Source organism: Schistocerca gregaria, chromosome 2 (genome assembly GCF_023897955.1).
Source record: "Schistocerca gregaria isolate iqSchGreg1 chromosome 2, iqSchGreg1.2, whole genome shotgun sequence".
Taxonomy (NCBI): Eukaryota; Metazoa; Arthropoda; class Insecta; order Orthoptera; family Acrididae; genus Schistocerca; species Schistocerca gregaria.
In genome coordinates this window covers 226,036,429-226,063,193 of record NC_064921.1, presented here as the reverse complement: position 1 = coordinate 226,063,193, position 26,765 = coordinate 226,036,429, and the positions used below count along the sequence as shown (strand labels likewise).

Genomic DNA, 26,765 nt, shown 5'->3' with positions numbered 1-26,765 from the left:
TGGAGCTCAAAATCTCCACAAAATAGTTGCCCAAGGTGTTGGAGATAGCAATAAGCTCCACAGTGACATTACCTGTTATGACCAGGCCAGATATCATGGAATGTACCATCGTCCCATAGAGCTGATGGATGTTGCTTCAAAAGATGGAAGAGGGAGTGAAACTGTTAAAAGAACTAATAAATGAAATCTACCTAGCTTTTTTTGCTATTCTGAAGAATGTGACAACACACACATGCAACTGTTTATAATGAACACAGTTTGTCACCACAGGAAGACAGTTAAAAATGTGGAGAGCACACCTCCATACATGAGTCTTGTTGCAGTGTGCCTCAGTCCAGTTCTTATTGTTCCATGTCCCAGTCACCTGGGACATGGAGTGATAGATAAAAAGTGTGAGGTATGGAACATTCTCCAGCAGTAAGGCACTCTACCTGGTCATTACAACTGCGGAAATGTTGTTTGTCAAAGGTCACCCAGGAGGAATAATGCCTCCAGTCAGCCTTAGAAATCTGCCAATTGAGTTTACACGTAGGCAGGTTAGGAGTTAGCATACTGATAGCACTTGGGAAACGGTTGCTCGAGTATGTGTCAGAGAGAGCAGACAACTCAAGATGACGAGCAAGCTGGACAGGGCAGAATGAGCAGGAATGGAAGTAGGTGTAGGTAAGGTCTGAAAGGAACATGGGTGCTCCAGTGTTAAGACAGATGAGGTTGAATTGGTTGAGAGAATCTCTCTAACAGGTTCTGGAGGAGTCCCAAAGGGGATGGTGGGTGTTAATGTCTCCAAGTAGCAGAAAGGGGGTGTGGGATCTGACCAATAAGCTGGAATAAGTATGTCCTAGTGACAAATGACAGAGGGGGGGGGGGGGGGGGGTATATGCTACAAAGAGAAAAAGTGAAACAAGGAAGAAAAATGTGGACTGCAACAGCTTTCAGCTGTGGATTCAATGAGATGATTTGGCTATGGACATCATCCCAGATGAACAAGACCTGATTTCCCCATGAGATGGAATGCTGTCCTCTATGGGGGGGGGGAGGGGGGGAGGAGGCAGGGAAGTCAAAGCAGGCTGGAAGGAAATCCGTGAGAGGTCAATGCGGTCACAAGGGCACAATTTTTATTTCTTGAAGGCAGAAAACAAACAAGACACTGCAATCCCAAGAGCAGACGTAATTCCTCCTTGTTGGCTCTAATTCCATTGGGAAAGAGTCATAATTTGGAATGGGGAAGAAAGAATTTAAGGACAGTCACCTCAGAGCCTGCTAAGTGCCAGCTTTCAAAGTCTCACTGCTACAGGTTGAAAAGGCTAGAGAATCCTGTTTCACTAAATCTACAGACATGTCATATTCTCCCTGGGTTGGCCTGTGGATTCCAGGGCAGAAAAATGGCAGGCAGTGGGCACAAGTGAAATAATAGAGTTCAGCTAGATGAGGGTATTATGTGGCGACACTGTTGAGGAGGATATCTGAGTCAGGAAAGAAGACCAATTGCCTTTGTTCAATTTCTTAGAGACTTTAAGGTTGGCAAAAGAATATTTAACATTTATTGGCCAGAGGGATGTAAAAAGTCTTCATGGGGGTATTCCTTTCGTTCCTTTCAGCCTGCTGGTTGTGTAGAAGGTAATATCCTGGTTGGGGGGGCGGGGGGGGGGGGAGGGGGGGGGCAAAGATTTGGTAGCTTGTTGTGCAGCTGTAGGAGGAGACAGGGATGCAACCATGATACTGGACAAATTCACAACTGCAGTACTGAATCAGAGGTCACAAGTTTGCCTGACCATGTCCTTCATGGAGCTAGGCTTAGCAAGAATGGAACTGTAAGTGTCAGATGGTAAAAAACAGGGCATTTGACTATGAAACAACTTGTGAGTGACAGGGGGTAGGGTACTTTTTCCTTCACCCAGGTCTCCTGGATGGTCCACTCATCAAGATGCATGGAATACTCTTGGGATGAGGCAGTATGGTCACCATTACAATTGATACAGTGGGGAGGGGGAGGAGGAGGAGGAGGAGGAGGAGGCAGGCAGTTTCCCTTGTGAGCATCTCTGCCACAAGTAACATATTTGGCCATGTTTTGACATGACATGTGAATGTGGTTACAACGCTGACATTGGTAGTAGTGCATTGGGTTTTTAATGTATAGTCAGACTGCAATGACTTCTAGCCTCCTTTAAACTTCAATGGAAACAGTACTTTATCAAATATGAGAAAAAGAGTGTGTGCAGGCACTATGTTTGGATCAACCTTTTTCATTACTGAACAGACCCCGGTGACACACTGATCAGAGAGATAATTTTCGATTTCTCCCTCAGTCAGACTGTCAAGCAGCTGAGTTAAATAACACCATATGAAGAAATCAGTGTATGATGAACCTTGACATAAACAGAATAGCTGTGAAGGAGCAAAGCTGTAAGCAGTTGGGCTTCAAAATCACAATTGGTCTCCAGAAGCAAAGTCCCATTTTGTAAGTGAAAGCAGGATTTCACAGGGCCTGTAATTGCATCAACAACTTTATGAATAATAAACAGATTAACCATACCAAAGGATTGACTTCCTTTGGTACTTGATACTACAAGAAACAGATATGCAGCTGAGTGTCTTTGAAACTTTAGCCTAATTCCGTTTACATTTAGTAGACACAGATTGGGATGGTGATTGGCTCATTGTGAAAAAAAATCCCCTTCACCCACCTTAGGTGATTGTCCACACCTCCCGAACTCCGGACAGAGTGGCCAATCAGCAATTGGGAAGGTAACAGGCGATCACTCCTTCCTGAGCCTGGCCTGTACCAGTAGGTATGTGCGAACCCTACCTGTTGACCAGGGGCTGGAAATTACACATTACCCAGTCACCTGCTACAAATGAAACGCATGAGCCAACCTTCAGGAGGGCACAGGGAAGAAGAAGAAACAGAGAGACCTCAAATACCAAAGCAGAGGAAGGGGAGGAGATGAAGAATGAATAAGGAGAAAAATGCAGACAAGAGACTGTTCCAATGCCAGACTATCTAATTTTCAGAATGCATCCCAAAGACACCCAAGAGATGAAGTGCAAAAACAATAGCAGGAGGATAGACATGCAGCATGGATAGGGAAGAGACATTGCAAAGGCTGGGAGCCCATCTTAGCCAAGCACAAACTCGCTAAAGATTGGTGAGCTCCTGACAGGCATAGATGTGAATAGCATTAAGCAGTATAATGAGAGTTTATTATTAATATAATATACAGGTCAGCTTCTACCATGTCTTTGTCTTATTTTAATGTATAATTTAACTTGGACCACAACCTTGAATATACTTGTTTATAAGATCTATGGAACATGATGGATGAATGAATGAATTAATTAATGAAATAGTCCTTACTGGTGCACTTGTGCATGTAACACAGTCAGTACCAGACAGTAAAAAAAGTCTATGCCTTCAAAGAACAACTAAGGAGGGAAAGGTTGCATTTGTCATTACCAAGCAAGGCAACAGTTTCTTTCACAAATATGTGCATTACCTCCAATACATTAAAACAGTTGTCACAAACCAGAGGTGAAGAGAGCTTACCAAAGATATGGCTAGTAAGAGTATACTGAACTATGTGCTTCATAATTACTATCTTAATATAAAGCTAGCTAACATTTAAGACATTCACTGTTATTACAACCAAGATCATTATCTTTATAAACTTTCTCCCCACATCAACAAAATTAAAATTTAAAAATGCTTAAAAGCTGTAGATCAAATATTGTTAGATGCAGATGTAAGTTTATGCATTGATGGACAGTATTACCAGTAATGTCTGAATGACCTGGTACACCAGCATTATTGATCAGAATATCAACACCTCCAACATTTTCATTTATCCACTTGAATGCATTGACAATTTGCTCTTCATTCCTCACATCACATTGTACAGCATGCAGCTTGCCTGGAGCATCCCTCATTTCCAGTGCCTAAAAGCAATAAATAAATAAAAAATAATCAGTGGCTTGGCCAGTCATAATATCTAAAAAAAAAAGCTTCACATTTACAAAGCAAATATACTGTCAGATATTTTATTGTAGAACGTTGTAGAACAGAAAGGACTGCATCTATTGATACTCAATGTCAATAAAATCTGTATATATTTATATGATCATCTGAATTATTGGAGAGGGATAAACATTGTGGAAATGTACCAAACTGCATCACAATGGTCCAAAATACAGCTGTATTCACTAACACTGGGAATAAAAATTTAGTGAAAAGATAATTTTTTTTTATCTTTGAATAGGGATTGTGTGTATATTAATTCTTACTTGTTATATCTTGAACAATAACATTAAGTTATTACATAGTTCTGTTTATTAGGCCTTTCATATTTATCATGAAATATGTCTGGGACTGTTTGTAGACAATGAAGCAACTTTAGTTAAATTGTCTTCAATTTCAGCAACTAAGAAACTGAATACTTAAACTTATCTGAGTTAATATTTCTCTTTTGATGCACATAAATAAGATGTAAACTGCAACTTGAAATGAATATTGAGGCTATGCCACTGATATTTTATGTGCAAACAGTGCACACAAAACTACCTTATACCATTGCCACTGCCCTACCACTAGACCATTTGCATACATTTTACAAGAAGGATCAATTATTCTGAATCACCGGGAGGGGGGGAGGGGGGGAAGAGTGCAATTTTTGAATACTGAGTAAAAGTAATTTTAGAAACTAATTTCTCAGATATGCTCTGACTATTTCAAAAAGAATGCTGCTCATTCAGAGAACAATGAATGGTATGTGCTTCCCCACATCACACAAAAAATGAATATACATCATAAGCTCTAGCTCGAACCCAGTGGCCCTGTACAAAAGAGAATTTAAGGCTCAAGATTACGTCTAGATCTTGCTTGGATACAACATTAATTATCCTCATCAGTGATTAAACAATTGGTAAAATGGAACTGACAAATACCTCTGTACAGACTGCCTGAAATTATGAAGTACAGGACATGTTAGGATTGCAAAAATCCTATGTCAAGACACTACAACCAGTAACACTGATGAGCCAATACCTTATGACCAATTGTTTAGTAACATGTTTGAAAGGCAATTCAGTGTGGATTCTGAATTATGTTGATTCAGCAAGTCTTTGGAAGGCTTCTGGAGGTAAGTGGCATCAGATGTCAATACAGAGGTCATGAACTCCCTGTAAACTATGTGGATGTGGTTTGTAGGCATCTGAGATGCATTCCATTAGCTTCAGGTCAAATACATGTGGTTGCCAAGACATCTACATGAATTCACTGTTATGCTTCCTAAACCAATTTACACAAGATTCTTGCCTTCTGACACTAACAATTATCCTGCTGGAAGAGATTATCACCATCAGGGATGAGAACAAGCATGACATGAAAGGATACACTTGATCCACAATAATGTTCACATAGTCCACAGCTGTTTTGATGTCTTTGCTTACTATCATAGATCCCATGGAAGTCAAGGTTAATGCTCTCCCAAAGCATGATACCACCCCCACAGCAGCCCACATCCATGGCACAGTGCCCATTCTCAGCAACAGTATGCTTGGATGACAGCATGTTCAGAAATTACCATCAACATGAGTCATCTGACCAGGCAACACATTCCCATTTATCAATGGCACAATATCAGACAGCATGCCTCTGCAGCTATGATTAATGATGATGTTGGATCAATGTGGGAACAAACAAGCTTCTGTTGCTGAGCCCTGTGTGGGACAATGTGCACTGAATGGTGTGTTCTAACACTAGCACCTGTACAACCGATGTAATCTGTCACCAGATCTACCACAGATGGCCACCTAATCTGCTTTATAGGGTGGGCAAGGTTGTCATCTTGCCATTTCTGACACACTTGTTCCCAAGTGCCAGGCAATAACCATCTGTCCTTTGCCAGTATCATGTCAGTGTATATTCTGATTTGTGGCCCATATCAGCCACTAACCTGACCCACCATTTTTCTCTGCTCCATTTCTGTACTTTCCTTACTGTGTCACATGCTCAGGTGTCATTCAGTCTTGAACTGGACAGTGGTCGTAATGCTTTGGCTCCCCAGTGTTCTTTCACCATCCAGTTCAAGAACCTTTTCCCGCCTGAGCAGCATATTTGGTGCCCCACTTTTCCCTCTTAAACTTTCACCCATGTCAGTTTTGCTACTAATTTTGATATGCACAGTGTACAATTCCTGCACGTGGGTCCCCTTGATGCCCCTAGTGGCCTCTGCTAATTGTGATATGTCCCATACAGAAATCATATACTTGTGGTACCTTTGCCCCAAGTGGCGGCATGGATTCCTTAGGCTTGAACTCACCCTCGGGATAGCACGTAAAGTCTTCATTTTAACATCTACGCTCTTCAACAGATTTGTCATCCCCTGGATTCAGCCCATTCCTACATATGAAGTACATTGTGGCCTTGAAACATCAGGTCCATTGATACATTTTTGCAGCTGTTTCAAAAAGGCAGTCCTGGAATCTAATCTAGTCATACAGCTGGAGAGCAAAAAAGACTCTTAATGTGCCTTTGTCAGAATCTGCATTTTTCCCCCGCATGTAGACACCTGTTAATATGGAATGATTTAATCTCTGCATACTTTTCTTATAAATTTTTAACACAGTAGGGCTCGCACACTCAGGCATGCCATAGAGGTATATATTTATGTTCCTGCAGAAAATCTATGTTTCTACTGCGATCTGATATTAATTAACATTTTGAAAGACATTAAGGCCCAAAATCTCACTATCTCATAGGCCTAATAGTTTTAGCATGAAAATTCATGTTTTGCTGACCTCATGATGACAGACACTGTAGGGGTTATGTAGTGCTGGAAGTAGTTGCCTCCTACTCATTTGGACTTAGCCAACATGGTAAACTTTTTGGGAGGTCCTCACGTGTAATATCAGAAGCTGCCTTTGAAACTGCACAATGTCTCAATGGACAGGTGCTTGTAATCTCCAGGTCAGACAGTTAGGAGTTGCAGTGACTGCCAGACTCCCAACACCACCCACAAAGGAAAATAACAGCTGCCTCACCGAAATATTGTGGAGCTTCCATAACAGTACCTGTCACTAAGGCCTGGGACCCTTCATGCAACAGTTGTCTCCTTAATAGTGCCACATGTCAAAATTGTCAGATTTTATACAGTATCTGCTTGTATACTGCAAACAATGGAGACTTCATGCTGGAATATCACCAATGTAAGAAAAAGATAGAGTGCTACTGACTGTAAGGATGACATGTTGAGTTATGGATGCATGTGTGTTTCCTTGGCTGGTTAAGGCTTTCGCCAAATGCTAATTTATGTATTTATTTAATTTTTTCCCATAGAGTCAACAAAAACGATGACTATTGCAAACATCCGTGTTGTTTACATAATTATGAAGATGTTCTTAAAATACAGACAAAACAAATAGTTGATATAAATTGGCAAAACTATAATACAAGCACACAAAGGGAATGTAGTGTCACAGAAGTAGGCATACAATTAAAATATTTCTAACTTCTAATACAAACTATAAGATCATGTGTTTTCAGCTTATAATTCAGACAGAAGTACAAACATTTCTTTGGCATATGCACATAAGCCTTATGGCAAAGTGTTGTTTCATTGTGCCTGTCTGCAACTCAACATGCCATCTTTACAGTGGGTAGTAATCTACAAATATCAATTTTTTTTTTACATCAAACCGGTTCCCAGAACTCCTGAAGACAGACATTGACTGTGCATATTGTACCACAGACACAATCCCTTAGACTGTTCAGAGATGTCACTAAACCCACCCAAAGACGTAAACAACCATGCATGAGCAGTGCCTATTAGACGGGGGGTCCGACAGCCGATCAGTTCCAGTCATTCCATCAGGAAGGAGGTACACGGCTCGTGTTGCCTGTAGTTCAACCATGCCTAGCGATCAATACCGAGGTTCAATCATGTCCACATTGTTACTTTGTGCAAGGGAGGGCTCTTAACATGGGGAGTGTCCAGGCGTTTCGGAGTGAACGAAAGCGATGTTAGTCGGACATGGAGGAGTTACAGAGAAACAGGAACTGTCGATGACATGCCTTGCTCAGGCTGCCCAAGGGCTACTACTGCAGTGGATGACCACTAACTACAGATTATGGCTCAGAGGAACCCTGACAGTAATGCCACAGTGTTGAATAATGCTTTTCGTGCAGCCACAGGACGTCATGTTACAACTCAAACTGTGCACAATAGGTTGCATTATGAGCAGCTTCATTCCTGACATCTACCGCGAGGTCCATCTTTGCAACAACCACGACACCATGCAGCGTGATACAGATGGGCCCGACAACATACTGACTGGACCGCCCAGGATTGGCATCATGTTGTCTTCACCGATGAGTGTCACATACGGCTTCAACCAGGCAATTGTCGGAGACATGTTTGGAAACAACCCGGTCAGGCTGCATGCCTTAGACATGCTGTCCAGTGTGTGCAACAAGGTGGAAGTTCCCTGCTGTTTTGGAGTGGCATTATGTGGCACCGACGTACACCGCTGGTGTTCATGGCATGCGCCGTAATGGCTGTACGATACATGAATGCCGTCTTCAGACCTATAGTGCAACCATAACAGTAGCGTATTGGTGTGGCATTCGTCTTCATGGATGACAATTCACACCCCCATTAGGCACATCTTCTGAATGATATACTTCAGAATAATGACATTGCTTCACTAGAGTGGCGTGCACGTTCTCAAAACATGAACCCTATCGAACATGCCTGGTATAGGTTGGAAAGGGCTGTTTATGAATGACTTAACCCACCAACCACTCTGAGGGATCTATGCTGTATCACCGTTGAGGAGTGGGACAATCTGAAACAACAGCGCCTTGATGAACTTGTGGATAGTATGCCACGACAAATACAGACATTTATCAATGCAAGAGGACGTGCTGCTGGGTATTAGAGGTACCATTGTGTACAGCAAACTGGACCACCACCTCTGAAGATCTCTCTGTATGATGGAGCAACATGCAATTTTCGCTTTTCATGAGCAATAAAAAGGGCATAAATGATGTTTATGATCCAATTTTGTATACAGGTTCCAAAACTCTCGGAACGAAGGTGATGCAAAAACTTTATGTGTGTATTTATTCTTTACCTTGTTCATTGTATACTTCACTATTTTTGCTTTAATTATTGACAGAATAGTCAATATCGCCTTACAGGGCGTAGGGCATTACTGCACAAAAATAGCTTCAAACATGGGTTTTGTGTTAATTTCTGTTCTCCAGTAATTAGTACCTTGCCACAGATATGTTATTTGAGAACTTAATTATCACTGTGGAGCATAAGAGAGATTATTATAGCAATGGAGACTATGACATGCTGTATACATCAACCAAACACTTAAGTTACTTACCTCAGTGTTTATTTCTCCCCGTCAAATTAAACTGTCGCTTAAGGAAAAACTACCCCACAAATTTTAAAAGTTAAGACAACTGTTATAGTATGCAGAGCTGACAAGACCTTCATGGCTGTTTCTGATAATGCCAACAGCACTCCATGGGATTTGAGAACACTAAAATAAACTGTATTATTATTATTGTTATTTTAGTGGTGTTTGGGACTACCTCCAAAGCTGAAATCACAAATGCATCTCTGTGCAGTGGCATTATATTTTTATGTTCTTCAGTCCAGAGACTGGTTTGATGCAGCGCTCCATATGGAGAGCTACATTTTTATGTATGTGATTTGAATACTAATAGGAAGAAATTTTGATCGCTAGTATTTGGCTGGCAACAAAAGGAGAGATTGAGTTCAGTTCCTAACCACCATAATTTGAACAAATGTTCTGTGCTAAATCCAAACCTTTCACAAAGTGAATGCATCTGATCCTGTTTGTAGGATAGTGATACATTTCTGTAATGCTGTTTAGTAAACAAAATAAGAGGTTACTGGAACAGATTTTTTGGACTGGATTTGGGTCTTCCTGGCACAAAGAACTCAATTCATAAGTCTCAATGGAACAAGTTCAACAGATTTAAATTCATATTAACGTGGCAGTGGATGACTGCATATAAATAGGTGAAGAGATCCATTATTTTTCTATGACACTATTGGCAATCATCATAAACGTACAGTACCTAAGAATAACCATCCAGAGTGACCTAACGCGTGAGATGGCGCAGTGGCTAGCACACTGGACTCGCATTCAGGAGGACGACAGTTCAATCCCGCGTCTGGCCATCCTGATTTAGGTTTTCCATGATTTCCGTAAATCGCTCCAGCCAAATGCCGGGATGGTTCCTTCGAAAGGGCACGGACAACTTCCTTCCCTTATCCGATGAGATCCCCCCAGAGTGACATAAGTCGGAATGGCCACATTAAACGAATAGCAGGAAAAGCAGGTGCCATGGTAATATTCACTTTAAGACTCTTAAGGCCATTTAATTCGTCCATGAAAGAAGTGGCTTACAAAAGACTCGTTTGTCCAGTTCTTGAGCATTGTTCATGGGTCTGGAATTCTTATGAAGTAGGATTAATACGAGACTCAGAAAGAAGATCCAAGTAAGACCAACATGTTTCTGAGATGCTCAACACAGTCCAGTGGCAGACACTGAAAGTGAGGCAATGTGTACCACAGAGGTTTAATGCTTGAATTTGTAGAGTGTATGTTCCATGTGAAATCTGACAAAATGTTACTTCCTCCCATGTACATCTCACAACATGACCAAGCAAAGCAGTGGTGAGAGGGCTGGAACAGTGTGATCTCCACCTTACCACGAAAACTGAGGAGATACTTGAGACTAGCAGCTCTGAGGTCTAAAAAACTGACAACAGCAAATAGATTGGTGTGCTGACCCCAGTGTCGTCCACACCGCATCTGGATCACACCTCTGGCAAACAAAGCCGCAGCAGCTGGTCGGTACTGAATGACTCACCAAGACCAGTATGTAGAGATGGTAGTAGGAAAACAGCAGTTACGAAATGTATAATAAAATTAAAAACTGTCATGACACATTACTTTGTTGGCTTCACGCTCTCAGCTAACCATGTTATGATGTTGCAACCACATCTAAACCTAAGGTTCAGCTACAGTTTGATGTTCACCACATTCTTCATTTAAAAATTAGGAGTGGCGATGGATGGCACCATTACTGCTCAAAGCAAAATTGCAGTATCGCAATCTTTGCCAAATGCATCTCAAAACTACTATCACCTAACAGTCTATTTTGGAGGTGATGGAGGAGGAGGAGGAGGAGGAGGAGGAGATTAATGCAATGTCCCATCGACATTGAGGTCATCAGAGATTGAGCACAAGCTCGGATTTGGGAAGGATGGGGACTAAAATCTGACGTGTATTTTCAAAGGAATCACGTCGGTATTTGTCTGAAATGATTTCGGCAAATCACGGAAAACCTCAGTCAGGATGGCTGGACACAGGTTTGAACCATCATCCTCACGAATGCGAGTCCTGTGTGCTAACCTGTGCCACCTCACTCTATGGTCTATTGTGCAGGGCACAAGCTCTCCACAGGAACACAATTGCATATTCAGTATAATGCTCTACTGACCATGTCAGCCTCAGCCTCACCTAGGATATACCGGGACCGACGCGCAGTCACCAGTTTTCGCCCAGTGCGCAGGGCGAGTTCATTCGTTTGTTCAGAAGAGGAGGCCGAGTGTTTTCAAACCTTTCGGCCGGTCAGCGATGGAAGAATCGAGACGCGCAGCGCGCACCCTGCAGTCTTTCTCAAACGATTTCACAGAAACTATTCAGTAAAAGAATTTCATTTTTGCTTTACTTATAGCTGTATATGTCACGTTCATCATGATGTGACTATCATTTCGTTAATGGTCAATATTAGTGTAATTTTCGCGTGGATGTAAGACACGTCGGTAAATTCGGAGAAGTGTGCAATGAGAAATAGAGGTCGCTATAACTTTGCGTTTGATGCATATTACATAATATACTGTTGTGTATGAAATTTAGGTAACATATTGAATTTTCTTTAGATATGGTAGAGGTATCTATCTGTTATTATTTAAAGCTCCATTATTCCAGTAGCTACAGAATTTTTCGCAGAAAGAATGTCATTTTTAAGGGCCATCGATAGCTGGTGAAACAGAAATGCTATGGGTTTTGGAACAAAATATGTGAAGACATTATAGGTTTTTGTACTGAGGATGTACGTTCTCATAAGCCACTGACTTTACTTTTTCTCAGTTCCTCACATAATAAACTTAATAAAGCACTGTTTCAGAATTTTCTCGCAATTGTGTCTGCACATGTTAATGAGGTGAGACTGTGTAAACTCCGCTGTGTTCTGGCAGAACAAGCAACTTTTGACATTGCAACCAGACAAATGTGTAGGTCTTACTCAAAATTCGCTACTCACGACACTTCTCTCAAAGTTAATAAGACAGGCGAAAATAAATCACTGCATTTTCGGCGGAGTTCTTTTTAGATACTAAGAGGTCACGGCATTTTGCGCGCACTATACCATAGGGGAACGTAAGGTGCGTACAGCAATCCGTGCACAAACCTCAGCCCGTCTTACCAGCTTTACTTCTGCCAATACTTCTCTTTCCAACTTCACAGAAGCTCTCCCACATGCTTACCAGAGTAATGTACATGGAAAAATAATATTGCTGAGAAATGAATTAGTGAAAGCCTTGAGGTTCGTATTCAGGCAATCTGTCACACTTCAGAGAAGTGTTCAATCTTGACATTAAAACCGTGTGCCCAAGCGGAAGTGGAGCCTGGAACATTACTTCTCATAGGTACTCTACTGACTGAATCATCCAACTCTCAAAAAAGTTTTGACTGACATTAAGCTGACTAAAATCGCAACACCTTCATCTTCTGAAGAAGACATGGTGCCGCATTACACCTACCAGATCACTTTTACTCACATCAAGTCATATGCATGCCAAACCACTGCCATGCACCTGCCGCGCCAGTTGTTGGATCACTTGGCACGCCACATCAATGGGTGCCCTGACAACATGCTCTGTTATGTACATGAATTTCAAAAAGTAGATTAAAGTTTGCAAAACTGATGAAGTATAGGCGGCCAATTTCAGTTCTTCGACGCGAATCCCCTGCTGAGACCATGGTTCAAGCCCGGGGCCTGTGAGTAAGCTGCAATCTAACCTAACTGCTCAGGCACAAAAAAGTATTGAATTAAGTACTAAAGGCTTGGTCATTTCTACCAGTACATAATAGATCTGAAATTTACAAAATAGGATAAGTGAGAATGATTTCTGAAGTCAAATTCTCAAACGAGCTGCTATCTGGTAGCTTAGTGCTGACATAATAAATGAACGCCTGATATTCCTGATTGGGAACACACACACACACACACACACACACACACACACACACACACACACACACCTATCCTCATGAAACATACTTGTTTATTCTGCTTGTGTTTCATTATCAAATCAAGTCAGTCAAATCAAACTGCTGAGAGGGGTGTTGATAGCAGACTTCGCATATATTCATGGAGTAGCCTACTGACCTATACAAAATTCATGTTTGGAAAAGCAGATAGTGTCAAATAAGAATTTTACGTAATCATATTATATAAAAGTTGACAATCGCGTTAGATATGATTCCTCGAAGACCTTTCTTTTCCTGTACTACAAGTCAATAAATTTACTCCATGTAGCATTTGTTCTTAACCAAAAACATAAATCATCGGTAATTCACAGCCACAACACTACCAGCAGAAATAACCTACTTACAAAATGTGTGCTCCTCTCTCGGTTTTGGAATATTGCACAAATTCTGACAGGTTGCCAACAGACCCGTAGAAAATTTCAAAGCTCTAGTTATTCAAAAAATCTAGTACAATGGCACATGCAACAGCGTGTCAACCGGAAGGACGGTCGCTGCCACCTAACTCAAACTGTGGGGAGGGGGGAGGGCGAGATACGGTTTCTGCCCACCCCTCTCCACCCCAAATTCACTTGGGAGTTTTATTTGATCAACAGGCAGCGATTTTTGGATTTGATTGAAGCATCTTCTAAAGCTTACTATATTATGCCCTTCGTTCCATTTTCCAGTCTGTGACTCCTAATGGGGGACAGCCTCTGTATGCGTATGGAACAAATTCTGCACAGTACTTTCGAACAGTAGTTGAGGCTCAACGGGGCCTCAGTGCCGGCTGTGTCGTAAAGGAGAACAGATTGGCCAGTGGGCCTAATCTGGGGGAGCGCCAGACTTAGGGCAGAAATGTTGACTGTGAAAAATTGGTTTTACTGTCCCTTTACCTTGTTAACAGTTACCCTCTGGAACTGCGTATATTATTATATACTGCTCAAAACAAGTATTGCTACCACCCTCATTACTTACTGTTCGATTCCCATTGAATCTAAGTCCACATACGTTCGCAGAACTGCAGGTGGTGCAAAACTTTTTTTGATCAGTTTAGTCTCGCGGTCACGCAGCACAAGCCACATGCGGTCCTAACGGAAATGGCAACACCGGCCAACAACGCCCGAACGGTAAATGTAATTATATTCCCATAGTTCTGAATGAGACTTATGGGAAGGAGGAGGGGGGGGGGGGGGGGGAGCTACGGCGTACCCGAAAGTATTTGCAAGAAGATGTTAGTTATTTTCGATACAGTGGAAATGCTTTTGAGTTAACGGGGGCACCAAATCTCAATGCAAAAGCAAGAAAACAGTGCCTGGATCTACAATGAATTACTCACAACTCGCTTGACTATTCCTATCAGTGGCAAATAGGTCAACCCCCCAAGGATTCAACCAGGAAAAAGCAAAATAATTAACAACAGTCGGTGAATAAGCATTCGCTACCACTTAAGACAAGTACAGGTTCAATCAACTAAGATGTCGACAATCAGTATGTAATAATATAAGTTAAACTCGTACAGAAAGGCGCAAACTACGTACATATAACATCATATCGAGAACTAAGAGTAAATCTTGTATATGGCAAGAAAACCAGTATTTGGACGCATGTGTTTGAGCTATATGCAGTATTCCAAGAAAATCTCTCCATAATCCACTGCAGTATGGCCTGAAATTAGGCATCATCACTGTGTACTCAGGTCATCCTTTTATTCCATAGCAACATCAAGTCCACTGCTTTTGCAGGATTAGAAAAAGTTCCTAAACATTACTATACAGCAAGTTCTTATGAAGTTCATAGTTCATGGGCACGCACCCCTACGTTCACATTTCAGTACGAAAATTTTAATTAATTTGACTAGTTACAAAAATCCCCCACTTATGTATCATAGGAATACATAATACATTTGTGACTTTACACACGCTGCTTTGTTTAGGGGCCACATTTCTCATAGAAGACCCTGCGGTGGTTGTTAAGCAATGCATGGAGTTACGGCGTAGATTATGTCTCCCATGCTAAAAACAGCCCTCAGATTATTATGGCATTACAGATAATTATATCCTGAGGTCTAATACGCACCGATTTATTATCCAGACTCATTATCGCAATTCGTTATTCCTGGCTCGTAGACGCGGTATTATTGTTGCGTACAGTTTGTGGAAAACTTTCTCGCCCTGAAACACAAACTACCCGAAGCGGAATCCGAACCTGGATCATTGTTTTATGTAAGTGAGGCAAAGCTAACCCTTTTCTGAAATTAGTTTGTTCGGAAAACTTTTTACTATTTGTAACACAGAATTTAAGAAAACACTGTTTTTGGATTTGCATGGGGTTTTTCTTTTCGCTATGCAACGTTTCTCATGTGATATCATAAAAAATTGAAGTATTATTGCCGAACATTCGAGTGTGACAGTGAAGTGGCTACCTTTTCGTTATTAGTCATAGTTTTTACGATGTTTATAAATGAAGTAGCATAACGCATTGAACGTTAAGTTGAAGAATTTGCAGTGAAGAATGACCCTACTGGCTATTTCACGTTTTGTGCACTTTTGGTCACGTGTTGCAGCGTACCAGCTGAGGGTGATGTACCGAATTTTCTACCCTGGTAGGAATGCTGTATCTTTCCTGTTTGTATGAGTTGGTTATATGCCGCACTTGATAAGTTTCTGCATATCACGCAGAGTGCAGCGTGACAAGTCAATACACAAACAATCCCAGATACTGAAACAAGATTTTCAGCAGTTGTTCCCTTTACTTACACTGATTTAACAAGTGAAAGTTGAAAGTCAAATAAACTCAAAACTTCAGTGCTTTCATGGCAATTCATCACTAAACAAACATGGTAGTAACATTATCTTTACAGCTGAAAATATTGTACTTACCATATGAGTTTCCGTCTAATAAACGATAAGTCGCAATCGATTTGGTACGAATTGTGCAAGTTAGTACGTCTGATGTTAATGTGCTTCCATTTACATTGCAGTATTGCTTTAGGGACTGATTTGCACACTCTTTTGTAATTCACTACACAGTTGTTCAATAATGTTTACAGTGATTCCTTTTACTGGCGACACATAGAATTAGTTACAGCATCATTTTTAAATTTCAGTATCCAACTTCTCGTTCCCTTCTTATGTGTACATCGATCCATGGGCCATGACTGATATTTATATACGATTATTACTATTTTGTTATTTTATGTGTGATACTGCACAACGTCAAAAATATGTCAAGAAATTTTTGGAGGCGGTAGCAGCACTAAAAATCTCAGTTTGTATTAGCGTTACCCTTGACAGTGGCCAGTGTATCTGATGGTAGTAATACTAGTCTATTATACTCACAATGAAGCACAAGCACTGATACTGCTAAATACTTTATGGTCAACTATGAGTGTCTCTTCCTATGATTGTACTATTATACTATGTGCTCACCACTAACATACAGTACTTTGCTTGTTGAAAGCTAGTTTTATGTTAGTGTGATATGTGGGAAGATACGTCGTTGCACGTTTTTATCCTTATAGATTTCAGGTAGAGGCGATGGACACAAAAGTTGTGGCACAGGGCTGTCAAAGCATGCAACACCCCATTCTCACATGAAAATACAATGGGCTCTACTTCAAATATACCTGTTTTTGAAGCAAAATTACACCCATCAGAAAAGCAGAGAAGCATAATTTTCCACGAAGTAATGGAAGATCTTGTAAATCGGAATGGTTTGTGACTCATACGTGGCTACATTACGAAGAAAAGAGTGGTAGTGTTTTCTGCTGTAACTGTTCATCCGCTTACTAAGCAATAGAAGACCACAGAAAGACACCGATATTCTTTTTTTTTTTTTTAAAAAAAAAAAGGTTTCTGTAACTGGAAAAAACTACAGAAAAGTTCAAGATACACGAGAAGAGTCTTTTTCGTCGACAGTTTCTTGCAATTATTCAGCAACGTGAAAATAGCGCACCTGTGGTTGCCCAAGTCACATGACGTCTGCTGACCGATCAGGAGAAAGCTAGAACCGCATTACTAATAGTTATCAGTTCACTAGGTTCCTGGGTCGAACAGGAAATGCACTGAGAGGTCATGAAACGGTTTCTGGGAACCTCATGACACTTCCCGATGAGAGGAACAATGATGTGCCAGAACTAAAGATATGGCAGAAATACCGTGACACTTGGTTGGCGCCAGCGATACAAAACCAATTACTGGAAATGGCTCACATGATCCAGCGAGAAATTGTGCAGCAAATAAAAAATTCCCCAATTCACGGAATTATGGCAGATTCAACAACGTACGTGGCTGGCCAGGAGCGATTCACTGTGTGCATTGTGTTGACCCTGAGACGCTCGAAATAAAAGAACTTTTTCTTGGTTTATGTAGTCCATAGGACTCAAAGGCGCAAACGCTGGCAACTACTATTACAGACATGCTTCGAAGACTGACACTAGAAACTGAGTTTCTAGCCATCCATTGCTTCGATGGCGCAGCTGATTTGTCTGGGTGGAAAAAAAGGTGTTAAGGAAATTCTTCTTCAAGACCAGCCAAAGGGTTGTTACGTACAGTGCAGCAATCATTGTTTGGATCTGGCACTACAGGAAGTTTCAAGAAACTGATCCATTGTGCGATGTACTGGTAACTGTGAATGACATCTCAAAGAGAATTCTAGAATCCGCAAAAAGGAGAAACGTGAATCCAGATGATGTGCTGCCATGAGACGAATCCAAACCCAAAATGATTCCAATGTGCTCTAACCGATGGGCTGTAAGAGTAAAATATTTGATACGTTTAAGGGAAAACTATGAGCGGGTCCAGAAAACGGTGACCGAAATGTTGAATGTACCGAGCTCAGAGACGAAAGGAGGTCAGTATTGCGGGGCTCTGCGAAGCGACTCGAAGAGTTTGAAACTATTTTTTATATAATACTAGCAGCTGAAGTGTTTGGGCTGTGTGAGGAACTGGCCAGGTCCCTACAGAATCCAAATTTTAATGCAGCTGGAGTGAAACATTCTGTAGATGTTCTAAAAGTAGCTTTTGCAAATCTTAGGACAACGGAAGCATTTGATTTGCTGTTAGCCTAATCCAAAAATTATTCTAAAAACCTATGTATGAAAGACCCAAATATCTCACAGCCAAGAAAAATACCAGAGAAATTGCAACACGCAGAAACACCGTCTGTTGCCAGAATAGTCTTAAAAACGAAAATTTAGTAAAGATTTGTTTGAAATTCTTGATCTTCTGAATGAGACTGATCGAAGGATCAGCCAAGGGGATCTAAAGCGACTATCCCATCTTGAAGAGATACTTGTTATGTCCTCCCAAACATATACTCCATCTACACGACGTTTGGAAGAATTGCTTGGAGTACATACAACAGACTAACCTGGACAGGCTTACGCACAGCTCGAAATGCTGTGAACCATTACGACTGATATACAACCACTTAATGTATCCTCAATTGGAAGAAAACTTATTGCTGAACCTGTTAGGGTTAAAGCGCTCTTTCAGGATCTTATTCGCCTCATCATTCTGATTTTTACAGTTCCAATATCGCTAACATACTATGAGAGATCATTCAGCGCCTTGCCTCAGAGCAACAACGACTCAGTCGAGATTCACCCATCTACTCCTTCTCCATGTTCATCAAGAAAGAACTGTAAAAATTAATCTTATGGATGTCATGAAAGAATTTGCATCCCAAACTGTCGAAAGGAAATTTACATTTGGAAACTGTATTTAAAAATTTTTAGTCTAAATAAAAACAAAATAAATACCTTATTTTTCAAACAAATAATGTTTTTCTAATTTCATTAAGATGTGATGCACAGTGTTTGTAAAACAATACTAATAACAAAGGGTTTCTCTCTGGCGAATTGCTATTGCAGTCCACAGTAAATATGAACTCGTTTTCGTGAATGGCCCCAAAACAAAGTAGGGCCAGTGTCTTCATAGCTTAAGTGATGTCTTCAAAAATTGAAGCAACGAAATCGTTTTCAATGTTTCTCTCTGTAAAACAACATAGCGCTGGGTACCTAACATACATTCCCTCACTATCGGTATGCCTGTATTCTTAACGGTTTTGCTGAAAGACGAAATCAGTAAATGAGTTTGCTTGATTCCCCCTCCCCCCTCCTCTAAAGAGATATTTGATGCCCTACTGAGCACATCAGAATATTTGGAGTCAGGGTTGTAAATTTTGGTTAAAAATAATATCTATGTTAGCTGAGTTTTAACTTTTCCAATATAGAGACAGCTGACAACACAGCTAACAGGGCTTTCTTTCACCCAGTATAGTTACACTGATGGAAAGGAGATTAGGGTGTAACATCCTGTAGACGACGAGATCATAAGAAACGGAGCACAAACTCTTGGGAAGGAAAAGGGTAGGAAGTTGGTCTTGTCCTTTGAAAGGAACTGTGCCAGCATTCATCTTAACCGATTTTGAAAAACAGCTGAAAACCTAAATCTGAATGGCCGAACAGTGATTTGAACAGCTCTCTCGAATGAGAATCCTGTGTCTTAAGACTTTGCCACCTGGCACAGTTGATGAGAAAACGTTGGTGGAGTGAGGTGGGTTGATTCAAATGGCTCTGAGCACTATGGGACTTAACTTCTGAGGTCATCGGTCTCCTAGAACTTAGAACTACTTAAACTTAACTAACCTAACGACATCACACATCCATTCCCGAGGCAGGATTCGGACCTGTGACCGTAGCGGTCACGCGGTTCCAGACTGTAGCGCCTAGAACCGCTCGGCCTCTCCGGCCGGTATGAGGTGGGGGATCACTGTTATACCAAAGTGTTTGCAATCTGACAAAATTTATCTTTTCGGTATTCCATAAATGGTTAGCAGTGTGAGTAGAGTAGCACTAGTCATAATGTGTTGGTAGTGTATTTCGCAGAAGTCGCCTACAGCAGCTGGATCTGTCACAGAGAATTAGTTTGTCTATAAATGACAAAATTATAAGAGTCCGCAGTCATTGTAACTAATGAACATAATTGTCCACCTCGTCGTTATTTTAAGTTCTTAATTATGAGAACTGACTTATATATACCGGTAGAAAATCGAGAATTTAAATAATTTCGTTTTATCCTACTTAAGTATTACCGCAATACTTGTAGAAATACTACTTCTCATTTGTTATACTCTTAATCTTACACACTCTGATGGTGGCTGTGGCCGAAACACTTCACGGTAGCTTACGCATGCATGCACAATGGTCTTCCGCATGCATACACAAATTCCTCGCCCCTCCTCTCCACTCACAACTTCCTGTACGAGACAGACGGTTTACCGGAAATTGTCGAGCTCACACGCCGACGCAATGGCTGTGGCAGCCTGTTCGCTTGTGTTACGAAAACAAAAGAGGTTAGTGATAAGTGTAGTAAAGAGTTGTTAAGGAAATCAAAATATTATTCCCGTATAACTGTTCGCAGGAGAGACCCTACATAAATTGTTTTTCCTTCTCTTTCCCTCCATGTGATGTTACATTCTTCGATTTGCCCTAAGGTACAGTGCAACTTTTGTACAGAATGTAAATTAACAGAGCCAAGCATAAATTACGTCCAAGTACTGACACATGCTTGCACAAACCTCCCCACTGTTGGTACACACGCCCAATCATGCACACGATTTAACGCTTGCGCAAGCACGCATAATCTAAATTCCATCAAGCATCAAGCTGCTCGTACAATTCTCAAGCTTTCTTTTTGAAAAAGGAATCAAACAGATATTTGTATTGGGTAGCGTTTCATTGTTCTTGACCCACATCCCTTAGGATCTCCGTCATGGTGGCATTGCACGGACGAATGATGAAGGAATCTGAGAAGACCTACAAAACATCCGATTGAAGCATATTCTCGTTATGAATTCGCTAAGTACGGAAACAGTGCCATCGAATTTTCCTGTGCTATTATTTAATGAACGTAAAAAATAGAGAGTGTATGTGTGTGTGTGTGTGTGTGTGTGTGTGTGTGTGTGTGTGTGTGTGTGTGAGAGAGAGAGAGAGAGAGAGAGAGAGAGAGAGAGAGGTCTAGCAGCCGAAAAAACGCAGAAAAACAGGAGATGAGTTAACTGCCCACTCTAAACACAACACAAGCGGCTTACCTTGACCCTGTCAACCCTCCTAGCGAGTCCTACAACAGTCAGGCCATGCCGAAGCAGAGTCTGTGTTATGGCTGCTCCTATTCCCGCACTAGCACCTGTGACCACAGCAACGCGTCCTATGTATTTATCCATCCGTCCGGCAAATGCAACTGCTACTTCGATAGTGGCACTGCACCAATGCTTCAAAGCAGTTAATATTGAAACGTCTTCCCCCACCAACCTGCCGCCTTCAGTGCTGCCAACATGGGAACAGTGAGAAGGATGACCTTGTCAGCTGTGGACGGCTTTATCCTAAAACTTCTGCGCTTGAACTTATACACTCGAATGCAAGGCTTCTCCACACGCTACGATTTGTCTTGGTACAACATATCTGCGCACACCCGTCATAGAGTTGTATACCACAAAGCTAAGCGAATATTAGACGGACACAAACCTTGAAACTAGAGTCTTAAGTCTGAGCGAAGTTCCTCTCTTCTGTGAATGCAGATCGCATCCACGCAGACAAATCTGCCTGTGAACATAAGATCGTTCCAAAAATGATGCACGAAAGATGACAGAATCATCTGTTTGCTCGGTTTAGTGTTTCTGGCCTTTACGTGCACACCGAATTCTAAAACGGGCGATGTGCATCAGTGTCCTATAGAGCTCACTGCATGATTAATTGAAGTATAGGTCTCACAAATGTTTGTAGGAAAAGTTAAAGAATATGAAATACCGCGATCGGAATAAAAAGGCAGTTGCTTATGATTCTTTGCTAGAGAAAACGAGACTAGCTGACCAACCGGCAGACAGATAATCGGTAATAAAAATTAAAAAAAATTCGATGCAGACTGTTTACCGTTAGCTACTCAATACTTCGTCAGAACAGCGTATATAGCTTTGCAAGTGTTCGGTGTAATTTCTCTCAGTGCTTGCTTGGACAATTCAATCGAGAACTCCAAATCTTTACAATTTCTTCCTGCCCCTAGAAATCGTTACACCACTGTCACTCTCTCTTGAGGTGAGTTAGTTTTCCTCATATAATTTTTTCGTCCTATCGAACGAATAGTTTACGACTCAAGTAAATAATTGTGTGTTTATATCTCGATTCAAAAATAAATTCTCCAGTCTTCCTCGCATTCGGGAGGACGACGGTTCAATCCCACGTCCAGCCATCCTAATTTAGGTTTTCCGTGATTTCCCTAAATCGCCTCAAGCAAATGCCAGGATGGTTCCTTTAAAAAGGCACGACCGATCTCCTTCCTCCATTCTTTCCTAATCCTATGAGACCGATGATCTCGCAGTTTGGTCTCCTCCCCCAAAAATCAACCCAACCCAACCCATCTCCAGTCTTCAGGATCGCTATATAACTTTCGAAATAAAGTTGTGTGCGACAACTGCCTCATCATTTAGACGGTTCTTTGAGCCTCTGAAAATGCGTTTACAGTTGTGAACACTCACCGCTGAAGAAACTTCCTTCAGTATGAACAGTAGCCGTTTTTGCAATAACCAGATACCGGTACGTCCACTTTTGGCCGAAAATTAGGTTTTATTACCATTGCACCGTTCGAAAATAGCTGTGTCGTGTGGTGCAAGAATGAGACCTATCCTTGGGACCAATTCAGAATAATATAGGTTATGGAGTTGTGGACGTTGAGTATTCGGGGAGAGAACCAGACATGTCCAGGGCTTGGTTTATCATTGTAGTCAGACTCTGAACCTGTAAAATACATCTAATAAGGTGGTTGATGTTACGGAATATCTATTTATCAACTTCTTATTCCAGAAAAAAATCTTTGGGTCTAACATCAACAGTGTTTGTAATGAGAAATTCACTGTTTTCAAATCACGTGTTCTTTGAGTACGCCACTGCACATAAGTATGTCGTTTGCTGTAGTGAACCACTGTCAGAGCTTCACTATCTTTATTTCGTCATTGAGAAAGTTTAAATCACACAGATTTTTCCTGAGGAAAAACTTTATAAGAGTGACTCTGCCAGTTAAGTCTGAGAAATATAAAGATGTCATGAAGCTTGCCAGCAAGTATATGCCAACCTCAGACGTGGAATTTTATAATGAGGTGATCTGTGAAGAACTGCTAATGTAGTTCATGTGAAGGAGAACCACAACGAACTTCTTACTAACATTCCATACGTGTGAATCTTATTAGGGTACTCGCTTTCTTATTTTCATCACATTCAAAATACAAAGCTGTTTGGAGCAAGAGCGAGATGAATCTACTTTAATTCAATATACATCATAATCAATCTTTGTTTGGTTATGTAATAAGTTGTTACAGTGTGTTGCTGGCCTCATAATGGTTGGAAAAACACAGGCTGGTTAATAATGTTTTCTAATTTCTGTTGAGTTTTTTTGTGTTTTACTCTAAATTATGTAAACGTCACTTACCTGGATACGGCACCAATGGCTTGAATCGGTGTGCTAAATTGTTTGCTAGTATAAAATAGAATTTGCGAGAGCGTTGCCGCTTGACGCTGAAAGTTCTCTCTTGTGACTGACACATGGCGGTGTAACATTAGTAATTTTCGCCTCACAAACATTAATACACGCTCAATAGTGAACGCCTAATGGCTTAAAATTATCGAACAGTTGTAAAGTAAAAAAAAATGAACCATCGCATAGCAGCGACAGAATCTATTATTCTTTATCTTTGCCGTTCTTGCGCGGTGCCTCTAAATCTCTATGTACATGTATCGATTAATGATGTAAAAAAGAATTATGTTGTTTCAAGACAAATGAGGCATTGGGTGCCTCACCTTTTACTGTTTGTATTCCATGAAAGGCCGACGCGGACTTGCTGCGTTCCGCAACGGTATTTTATAATTTATGTGAAAAATATTGAGTGATTGTGCTAATTGTTATTTTTCCAACCAGAAAACATGTAGTTTCTTGTAATTGATTCCGAACAGACAGCATCAAGAGGACATTTTGACTGTCAGGTATAAAGTATTTAACCTCTATGGTCATCTATTGGTAATTTAATAATGAAAAGGTACATACCTTTAAAAAAACGTGTGTTAAAGATAAGTGTGCTTATTTTAGTAAATTAAACTTTATGATTTCCATCTCCTTATTTACTTGAATGATAATTATTTTGTGTTAGTTCATCACCAGAAATTACGATCACGCTGATGGGCCGAACGCAGCATGAGGCAAAAGGAGCATTATGGTTTTCGTATTATTTCTGAATCAACTCTTTTTTAATTGTGTAGTGTTGCATTTCTTTTAAAGCCTATAAATCTTCTTGTCCCTTAGTTTTGTTCCGAGTATGACTACATGGCGACTATAAAAATGCATAAAAATGATAATGTTTCTTCCGAACGATCTCATATATATCAATATGCTGCTCTTATTCAAGTGTTTAATGCTCAACGCATGTTATTATAATAGTGTAATCAATCCCTGATTCTGTTGCCAAGTGGCCCACCAAAGTATTAACTTTTTCGACATTAAAAAAAAAATAACAATTCTTTTTCTTTTCGCCCCCCCCCCCCCCCCCAAAGGTAACGCTACAGCGGGTCGGCAATAGACGGCAACAGCGTCGTGGGGTCACTCGAGATATGTAATTATGCAATGATATTTGCACAGATATCTGCGCAGAGAAATTGTAATGTGTAGATCGGCCTGTAGTTGATTATCTTAAATCTCACTGTTCTGTTCATTTATGTAGCTTCACAAAACTCTCGCTTCTATAATCAAGTGGAAATCATCCATCTGTGAAACACAACAATTTCGTATACTGGTGTCTTATAGGTAAGTTTTTATATGATCACTAAATTCTAAGAAACATTTCCAAACGGACAGACACTTAGTAATATCCTGCCCCCACCCCTATGAACCACGGACCTTGCCGAGATGGGATGGCGTTAATCAATACAGACAGCCGTTCCGTGATGCAACCACAACGAAGGCATATATGTGGAGAAGTCAGACTTACCTATGGTTTCTGGAGAGGAACAGCGGCCTTTACAGTAGTTGCAGATTGGCTGATTTGGCCTGATTACCTTAGACAACGTAGCACTTGATGAAAGAAATTGAACGTGAACCCGCTTGGTAAAATCTTGCACAGAGCGCATCTTAATTACTGCTAACACTTGGCTTAAGAATCTTGAAAGTAAGGGAAACCACGGTTGTTATCTTTCCCCAGGGCATGCCATTGTATGGATTAATGGCGATGGAAACCTCTTATCGTCGTACGGCATAATAAGTTCCCTGGCAGCTAACAGCGTTGTTGCCAGCTTTCAACTAAAAAGAGCTAACGGCTGAGTTGAAAACAGTGGCTATCAACAGAGCTGTGACAACAATGAGACGTTGACATAGACACGTGTACAATATCGAGTCACGTTATCGGCTGAGGCAGGCGCGCGGAGCAGCTGCGCTCAGCCCAGTGCAACCGACAGGAGTATGTTTACGTCAACTCAAATACAGGTAAAATACCTCGGAAGAAAAATAGATCCACGTGTGGATCTCTAGGCGGGAACTACTCAGAAGGATGTTGTCAACAGAAGAAACTGAACTAGCATTCTATGAGTTGGAGTGTGGAATATTAGATATTTCAGTGGAATAGGTAAGCTAGGGAATTTAAAAAAGGAAATGGACATTTTGAAGTTAGATACAGTGAGAATTAGTGAAGTGTGGTGGCTGGAAGAACAGGGCTCTGGTCAGTATTACAAAAATAAAATGAAACAGAACTAATGCAGGAGTGGGTCTAATAATGGATAAGGAAATAGGAATTTGGGTAAGCTGCTATGAACAGTCATTATAGTAACCAAACTGTATGCCGATGACAGGATCCACCACTACAGACAAGTTTACATGCCTACCAACTCCACAAATGATGAAGAGACTGAAAAAAAACTTATGACAAAATAAATTATTCAGATAGGTGAGGCAGACGAAAATTCAGTTGTGACAGGAGAATGGAATTTGGGAAAAGAATGAGATGGCACTGTAGCAGCAAAACATGGACTGGATGAAAGGAAGCAAATGGTAAGCCGCTGGATAAAATCTTGCACGGAGCACAATTTAACCATTGCTAACACTCGATTTAAGAATATCGAAAGAATGTTGTATGTACGAGGCCAAGAGACAATGGAAGTGTTCAGGTAGATTATATAAAGGAAAGATAAAGATTTCTGTATTAGCCTTTAAACTCCAAAACTTTCCCAGGGGCAGATGTGGACTGTGGCCATAATTAATTGGTTATGAGCTCCAGACTAAAACTGAAGAAACTGCAGAAAGATGGAAAATTAAGGAAATGGAAGCTGGGTACACAGAAAGAAACGGAAGGAAATATTTTCAGAGGGAGCATTAGGT

The 26,765-nt window shown here is 40.8% G+C and overlaps 1 protein-coding gene across 2 annotated transcripts in view; it reads right to left on the bottom strand.

The window, feature by feature from the left end:
* LOC126336743 (dehydrogenase/reductase SDR family member 11-like) overlaps positions 1-26,765 on the bottom strand; it is a 150,158-nt gene that overhangs the window by 28,909 nt on the left and 94,484 nt on the right. The window contains exon 6 of one of the 2 annotated variants that reach the window (XM_050000737.1): positions 3,771-3,933. In XM_050000737.1, coding sequence (XP_049856694.1) covers positions 3,771-3,933 — 163 coding nt within the window. The remainder of the gene's footprint in view (positions 1-3,770; positions 3,934-26,765) is intronic. The other variant, XM_050000738.1, reaches the window with a different exon arrangement.